Genomic DNA, 8,542 nt, shown 5'->3' on the forward strand with positions numbered 1-8,542 from the left:
GGTGGGTGGGTGGGGAGAAGAACCCCGGGGGGCAAACTTCGGAGGATGGGAGATAGCGCGGCAGAGTGGCGGAGCGGAGCGGATTTTGTTCTTCTGTACTGGTGTCTGGCGCCCGAGTGGATATTGGTGTTGGTCATGAACCCTTATCCTCCCCGACCACCACCACCACCATCGCAACCATCTACTAGTACTGCGCGATCCAGTACTGGCCCCACTCCGGCAGGTGGGGGGGCATAATTCCGTCGTGCCCGGCTCCGCCTAAACGTGGGTTCGCCTCCTCAGGCGGCGATCTCCAATCTCAGCCCCCGCTTAAGGGCTGTTTACTTTACTCCCGCCATTATTTGCATCCCTTACCGTCATCTGACGTCATTCCGATTGATTCCCTTGATCGCACGAACCCACCTCACCTGCTGCACATCGTATTGCAGGTGCTACGTGCCCGAGGGTCGCATCGGTCATGACTACTTCCCGCAGATGCGCCTGTGTATGAAGGCCCTGGCGCGCCACCCCGTGCCGGACATCATGCAGCGCTACGGATTCACATCGCGCAAGCCCGCAGAAATCCTGAAGCGCCGCTCCCGCGACATGCTGACCCTGGGCTTTGAGGGCGCGCTGGAGTCGTCGCCGCCGCGCTCTGCGCCGCGCTACGTGTACCGCCCCCAGCCGCCGTGTTGCAACGTGGTACTGGACATGAGCGGTATGCCCAAATGCGCGAATTGCTGGCAGCCGATTATTGAGTACCAGAAAGACGGCGTGAAGGACGTGGCCGGCAAGGCGACGGAGGTGTTGGTGCAGCCCTGGGAATAATAGTAATAATGAGTGTGGGGGTGTTGGGAAAAAAGAAAAAGAAAAATGGGGAAATGGCCCCATGGGAGGGGGAAGAACCAATCGGGAACTTAATCGCGAATGTCGATGCCGGGGAGGGAGGGGTGAGGGAGGCGTGATGTGAAGTTGGGTAACTGCTGGAGGGGCCGGCGAGCACGTGTGTGTGTGTGTATGTGTGTCTGCGTGCGTGTGCGTGTTGTGCGCCGAAGAGGCGCTGCGGCGATGATGCGGTCGTTTTTCTTGGCGCGTGCGTGCGGGATGTAAGAACTACTGATCCTCTTGCTGCAGTGACGCTAGATGGAGAGGTGGGTTGGGAACGAGATGAGGCGGCGAGTGATGATGATGATGTGGTGGTGGTGGGGGGGGGGGAAATACGCACTTCCATCTGGCCCTGCAGTGAGTAGATAAAAATAAGATGTTAATGAGGGTAATGGTTTGGGTTGCGCTTTCTTAGTTGGGGCAGAAAGAGCAGGCGGGCGGGCATGTGCGCGCATGCGTTGCGAAAGCTGTGGAAGAGGCTGCGAAAGGGAAAGGTGCACTCAGATGACTAGTTATTGCTGATGTATGTATACTTTTATAAGACATCTTGTTGGGGTATACCGTACGCATAATGTGCCTCTGGTTGCACCACAGGTGTTTGAGGCTCTCGAATCGAGAGAGATGCAGCAACACAGGCGGACGGACTAACGGACAGACAAACCGGGGGGCTGAGGTTGTTTATGTCCCTCAAGCTGTTGTGACGAGGAAGGCGCTTGTGAGCCGCTTCCGAAAGTCCGTCGTTTAGGGATTCAGACGGGAGGTGTTGCTGCGTCCCGGCAGGGATATAGAGGGGTAGTGCGGGTGGGGTGTGCGCCCCCCCGTGCAGGTGCAGGTGCAGGCGGGCTGGGGGGGCGGAAAGGAAGGTTTTGGCGCTGTGAAAAGGGGGAAGGGTGCTCCCGCTCTCTGCTGGTGCTCCCAGCACCGCGTTTTGACCCTAAAAGACCGCCGCGTCTTCGTACGGCTACCTGGCGGGGGGTTTACCGAACAAGCTTCAAGCTGCCATATTTACGGTACGTACGGTCTTTGTCGGTTGTTTGTCGTCACGTGGACGCTAAGCAGAGGTTATATACATATGTGATATCCAATATCGGCAGAGAGCAGCTCCTTCCGGAGGTACACTGAAGATCAGGCAGGGCAGTCCGAGTCGAGCAGCAGCAGCAGTAAAAACAGTCTCCCATGGTCACCTCCATCAATGCCGCGCCGTGCGGGCCAAGCGCCGACCGCCATCGGCTCCTTGCCATGCGGATCAGCGCCATGCACCCACCCACCCACCCACCAGGCGTCAGGGTCACGTGTCACGGGGTTAGGAATGCCGACATGCCGACATTCCTTGGGGCCCCCTGGCCACCCATACCACCGGTGACAGAGAGCACCCTCTCCCAGGGTAGGGTAACCAGAGGGGCTTGTGTGTGTGTGTGTGTGTACGTCCCCTGATTGTATGTATGTATGATGTGTGGGACAGGGGGGTCATATCTTCACCCGGCGGCCGTTACCCGGCAGACCCTGCCTTCCCCGGCATAGATCGGGGCATACCCGCATCCAGTCACCCCCAAGCCGACGACTTCTCCGAATTCAGTGGATCGCTTTTTTACGTTTTGTGTGGGGGCTTGATACGGTTGGTGTAGCCCTGATCCCTCAGAGGCTTCAGAGGCCTAACTTGTGCAAGTCCTAGTATTCCATCGGCCTGAAGTGCTTTCCGGGCTCCGTCAGGCAGGCAAAATTAAATGGTCAAATCCAACTGTGTGATTCGCGTGCCGTTGTGTGCAGTATAGCCGGGGGGGAAGAGAGAGGTGAAGCAGCCTGCAGGTCTAGTCTGACAACGACCGCAAGGGGCGTGGCGTGACGATTGTGAGAGCAAAGCTTCCGTTACCTGTAGTAGGGTTGGAGCGGCAGAGGTCATTGCCACGTGGTCCAACCGCACCAAAAAGGTTTCTGCGTGCGTGATACCCTGGTGCGTGACGATGGCACCAATGGCAGTGCAGTGTACGGCAGTCCGTTGTGGCTCGCAAGGGCCCCCTAGCTACCCTGAGGGGGGGTAACCCCCCTGGGGGCCTGGGGTTCTCTCACTGTAATACCACCACCACCTACTACTACTGCTAGTGCAATCTGGCCTAGCTAGACGTTGGGGGTTCGTTGCGGATGTTCGGGATGGTGAACCTTATTAATAACCAGACCATGAAATTGAGTTTGGTTGGTGATTTTCGACCCCAACTCTTGTTACGCGTACGTGCAGCGGCGAGTCCCCCGAGGGACAGCGGCCTTAAGAAAAGCCTTCGGCGTCTCGCGCGTGACGGTTTTCCGGCTTTCTCCCTTGGCCTACTTGGGGCGCAGCATGGGCGGGTGGAAACAGCGTCTGCTGCGGTTTGCCCCCGTGTTGTGCGAACGCCAACGGGAGAGCGTCGGCGGAGTACTGCGCAGCGGCAGTGGCCCCCAAGGCGGCCTTTTGAATTTGAAATTTGAAAATGGAAATGGACTCCCGTATCGCGGTTTGCAGACCTGGTATTTGGTTTTAGCGTTCCTCGCGTTGACTTATATACATCAGACTCTGATATGGGACGTAAAAATGTTATTTATACACACACCGTGAGGGGCTTCTTTCCCATCTTCTCCTGACAGCTCCGACTGTAATTAATTTGAATTGTCGGCTCTTAATCTCGGATTTGTAAAAGCCTAGTGCCACTTAGCAAGTGCGAGGCCCACGCGGTGTTGTGTAAGGTTTAGGTCGTTGCACAGGAATGGAGCCTTCCGCCTCCTCCTCCCGTAGCCAGCCTTTTGAAAAACCTTCCGGCTCGTTCTTGCGGCTTACGGCGATAGCTCAGCAGACGGCTGCTGCTGCTGCTGCTGCATTAATATATTACTATTTTCACCAGCCAAACACGTTAATTAAGACGAACCGTACGTCAGTACATTCTTTTTGGGTGGACGAACGCTAACGAGACGATATATATTTGTGTGTTACAAGTGGTCTCGTACCATTTAACGATTATCTGGCTTGCACATTCGATCCCCTCAACAGCCAAGCCGCACACATGACTGCGTGCAAAAAAAACAAAAAGGGCCGCACCCGGCAGAGCTGCGGCGATGAATACGGGGTAGAAAGCAGCGACTCCCAAAACCTGCCAACACCCCCACAAGGCCCAAATTGACGTTCCTAACCACCAAGAAATGCATGCTGGGCCCATTCACGGGTGTGGCCACCCAAGTCAGGCAAGACGCGGCAATCAAGACAAACAAATCCTTACACACATACATTTCCCCTCACAGCGAGCGAGCGAGAGAGAGGGAGAAAGAGAGAGGAGGAGAGAGGATAAGCCGCCTGCACATTTGCCGGTTCCTCAAGCGCCACAACATGCCAAAAAAGACACCACCATCCAACGCAACGTATGTACACAGAGCCAGCAGTAGCAGCCGCAGTAGCAGCAACAGTAGCAGCCGCAGTAGCAGCCGCAGTAGCAGCAACAGCAGTATCGCCAGGACCTTAAGCAGCATATAGCGGCAGCAGCAGTTCACAGAAACGTCCCTTCAGCAACAAGGCCCTTCGGCACACGGTAGGTGTTTGCGTCGTGTAAAGGGACAAATACGAGAGCACAGCGGACCCTAACCCGCGGGCGACCAAAAGAGCGCCAAATTGAGGCCCTGATAATAATAGTGATAGTGATATAAAGACTCCTTAGTCGTACTCGTATCCATGCTCCCGAGCCGCCCTCTGCGCCAGGTGCCCCTCCAGCTGCGTCCCGGCGTCTCTAAGTTGCCGCCGCAGCAGCGACACCTCCCTCTGCATCATCAGATTCTGACTCCGCGTAAGGCCCAATTCGCCCTCCGCCGCCTCCAACCGTGCCTGCGTCAGAGCAACAGCAGCAGCAGTGCATGCCGGCATCGCCTCAGGCTTAGGGGGTCCAAAGTCCTAATGTGGCCGGGAGCACATGGGGCACCCAACAGCGATTCGCTCGGGGATATTCCCCATCTGGGCCGGGGCCCCCTTCTCGTTTTGAGATCCCGACTTGGTTTCTCATCTTGACAGGGGAGTGAGGGGGTGAGGGGGTGAGGGGGTGAGGGGGTGAGGGGGTGGGCGCTCAGCGGATCAGGCTGCGTCGCGGACTACCTGGGGAGCAGGAGCCCCTCGGATAGAGACTTTCGCCCAACGTCGGAATCCTCATCCAATCTCTCCACACTCACACACACACACATACACACACACACACACACACACACCAGCGCAGCCGAGCCTCGACCCCAGTCCGACACCCCCCGGTACTTCACCGTGTCGTGTGCCGTACTGTACGACACCTTTCGGCTCCCTTTTTGACACCCTTTGGTTCCCCTATAGGGGACGCCATCCCCGTATATACACACATATACAAGCAGAATACGTGAAACATCGCTCTCCTCTACCTGCATCTCCTGCAGCTGCGTGGCGGCCTGCTGGAGCTGGGCCTTGTGCGCCCGGAGCTCCGTCTCGGTGACCGCCAAGTCGCACCTGTAGGAGGTGCAGACGGAGTTGGTGATGGTGATGGTGATGGGGTTGGGGATGGTGGTGGTGATGGTGATGGGGTTGGGGATGGTGGTGGTGATAGAGATGGTGATTGGGAGCAAAGTAAGGTAAAGGAAGCACCGGCAACGGATGTCCGCATGTGCGTAAGGCTCACAAAAGGTTCGGACTTCCAGCTCCAAACGTGCACACGCAAACCTTTAGTGCTGTGACCCAGATCGGAACTCAGACCCTGACCGGAATGGCGCTGGACATCGGAACGTGTAACGTTGTCGCTACACATCCAGCCCCCCTTTTATGAAGCGGCAACCCAATCCGCGGCAACTTACGCTGTTCGCGCCATTCGCTCCGAAGCCTCCCGGCAGCGGTACCCCGCCGCCAGTAGCTCCTCCTTCGCCGACTTGAGCCGACTTCGGAGTTCGGAAAGCTCCTCGCTTTGCTCCTGAGAAGCGGAGGGACATGGGGGGGAGGGTAACATCGGGGGGAAAGTGACCGATCGATGATACGCAGCACCATGACAGCACCATGACTACCACCACATGGCAAATTGCAAAGAGCAGCAGCAGCAGCAGCAGCAGCGCCATTATCGGAGAAAGGCCTACGGTATACTTGTAGGCAACTGAAAAAAAACCACCGACCTGGGAGAATCGTTGTTGAGACACCTGTTCCCGGAGTTGCCTCAGCTGCTCTTCCTTCGCAGCCAACTCCGCCCTCGCGGCCTCCAACTGCTCCTCAACTGCTCAACTCCCGGGGGAGGGGGCCGGGGAGAGGACGCACGATCCGCGCACCCAAGAATGGACGAAGGAACAACGGAATTCAGGTGATTAGCTGAGCAGGACAGAAAAGTGGAACAGAAGGGAAAGGAATCAGACCCGGGAAATGGTATGGCCCTTCCTGAGAGTTCTGCAGACGAGCCGAATCTGATATGCCAAGCAAATTTGCACTTTAGTGATTCGTTGGAAACTGGCAAGACCCCGCGAATGGAGCTGTGATTCAAGCGTTGACGAAAACTGCGACACGCCGGTGGTGGGCTGGCAGATGTGGGCACACCTGGGGTCCGCCTGGGAGCTTGCGTTGGACGCTGCCGTGAACAGCGGTAAAGCTTAAGGCCCAGGACGGCGGCACAAGTGACGCCAGCATGAACTAAGTGTAGCAGCGCGGCCCCGTCGCTGCTATCGAAGAATGACGACCTGCCTGCAACGTCAGGGTTACAAGAGTCCTCCTGCCCTTAGCGACTAGACCCATGAATTGTTATACTGCAGCAAGCAATACCTTCCGACGACTTGCTGCTAGATGTCGCTTCCATATCCAGGTGTCGTGGAAGGACAGTTATTGCGGGCATGGCGACCGCGTAGTGAAGCACTATTAACCTGAGTTTGGCATGCGCTAAAAATTAGTAATCTCTAGCTGATGACTGAGGCCATAGTCAAGGATAGCGATGGCTTTCGATAGCAGGTTGACGGGTAATAGATTTGCTAGGAAACGGTCTCTTTATCTTTGATAAAGTGTAATCGAATACGTAAATAACTCCTGCTCCTAAAGAGTAGTAATGCGATTATGGGAACTCTATATTTGCCATACTCGTCGCGTTTCCGTTTCTCCGGACGTTGTGCCTCGTCAGCAATAGTTCCCTCAAGCAGCCTCCTCTACAGTAGCAATGCGTACGTTGCACATATTCTATTTTAGCCTCTATTATCAGTCAGGCATACGGTATCGCTTGTCCTGACCCCCGGGTCAGTCCTTCCGCGAGGAACATCATTCAATCGCTCCCACTACAAAGCCACTCCGTTACACAACTTTTACGTCTTGCCTATGCCGTACAAGCTTTGCACGCATTTCACAGCACCATAAGGAACATACCTAAACAATGGCGGCATTTTACTATGTTCCCGAGAAACTCGACTGTCCAGCCGCCCCGACACTGTCCAAATTGAGCAGAAAGGGTCAGGTGGTGTAAGCCGCACTGGAAACTGTCAGCGCCTGAACAAAGACAAGGCACGACATGGCGAGAAACTCCCGTACCAGAAGCACCTTGCCGTACACCAAGACACGTCCAGAGCTCCTGACCCACACTGTTACGGAGTCGGCCGAGCACTTAAGGCAGCACCCCGGCCCATACGCAACCTGGCAACACTCGAGCTGTGCCGCTTCTTTGGAGCGCCCCAAGAAGCCATTCGGTCCGCCAACGTGTCGCATGGAAAACCAACCAACCAACCAACCAACCAACAATGGCGGAAGGAGGACCACATTACCAGCAGTCCAGATCAACCCGGACGAAGCAAGGCTGCGGTGGGCCCCATAAAGAGCTAGGGCAGGCCGCCGTACGCCACCCAGCGGCCCGCACAACGTGGGAACAACGGCCAACAACAGCCGGTGGACTGTGTGTGTGTGTGTGTGTGTGTGTGTGTGTGTGTGTGTGTGTGTGTGTGGCTGCGAAAAAGTAAAAAAATGCTGTGATGCCAAAGACGTGAAACCATTATGTTCTTTTTTTACCGGAAGTAACTCATCACACGTTACACCGCTACAAAATCATGGCGGCTAAATTTTCACGAACGGTGCGACAGAGCAATGCAAAAGCTTTCCAACCACGTTCTAATCGAGGTACGCCGCACATCAGCGTCATGTCTGCCTTCCCATGTAGAAGTGCAGCGGGTAATCACTACATGCATCGTTATACACATACATACATACATACATGCATGCATAAATGCATGTATACATACGTAATCATATCTAATACCTCAATACCGTTATGACATCAGCTGCCGGTACGACAATCGTTTCTCCTGCCTCGCCCGTTCTGTTGCTACTCATGAAGATCGATAGCTCACGTCAGATATAGCACACCGCGCATGAACAGAAAGCCCCGCAAGACACAGCTGCCGGTACAAAAAACAATTGAACGGTAAAAACCGCCCGGTAGGCGGCACAACTACGCCGGAATCGCCCCCGCTATACTACGCTATACGGTGCAATGACCCATGGGGCCCCCAAACAAGGCCCTTCAATCCGAATCAAGTGATCCCTAAACGATACCCCAAACCAGCCGCCAAGGCCCAACCGGGTCCTACCGCGCATATATATATATATATATACACACATATAGACACACGTGAAGAACGCAGGTGTACTCGCGGGTCAGTGAACACACGTCTCAGGGGAAGGAGCCATCCAGCAGGAGCACACGCA

General features: G+C 55.5%; 2 protein-coding genes across 2 annotated transcripts in view, besides 1 other annotated feature; both read right to left on the reverse strand.

Moving 5' to 3' along the window:
* The first annotated feature begins 428 nt into the window (after positions 1–428).
* Positions 429–807: a sequence feature (Protein overlapping with rRNA (VOLCADRAFT_105959, EFJ45406.1) was converted to a misc_feature.).
* A 3,727-nt stretch (positions 808–4,534) lies between these two features.
* VOLCADRAFT_94237 (uncharacterized protein) lies at positions 4,535–5,937 on the reverse strand (the record flags this gene model as incomplete). The annotated part of the gene is made up of 4 exons (XM_002953487.1): positions 4,535–4,702; positions 5,257–5,341; positions 5,683–5,795; positions 5,878–5,937. The coding sequence occupies 4 exons, from the start codon at positions 5,935–5,937 to the stop codon at positions 4,535–4,537; spliced, it is 426 nt and encodes a 141-aa protein (XP_002953533.1).
* A 1,664-nt stretch (positions 5,938–7,601) lies between these two features.
* Positions 7,602–8,542, reverse strand: part of VOLCADRAFT_105960 (uncharacterized protein) — a gene marked incomplete at both ends in the record, with an annotated part of 17,912 nt that continues 16,971 nt past the window's right edge. Inside the window, one exon of the mRNA XM_002953488.1 lies at positions 7,602–7,731. Within this exon, the coding sequence (XP_002953534.1) occupies positions 7,602–7,731 (130 nt within the window). The remainder of the gene's footprint in view (positions 7,732–8,542) is intronic.

This window comes from Volvox carteri (assembly GCF_000143455.1).
Source record: "Volvox carteri f. nagariensis unplaced genomic scaffold VOLCAscaffold_36, whole genome shotgun sequence".
Taxonomy (NCBI): domain Eukaryota; kingdom Viridiplantae; phylum Chlorophyta; class Chlorophyceae; order Chlamydomonadales; family Volvocaceae; genus Volvox; species Volvox carteri.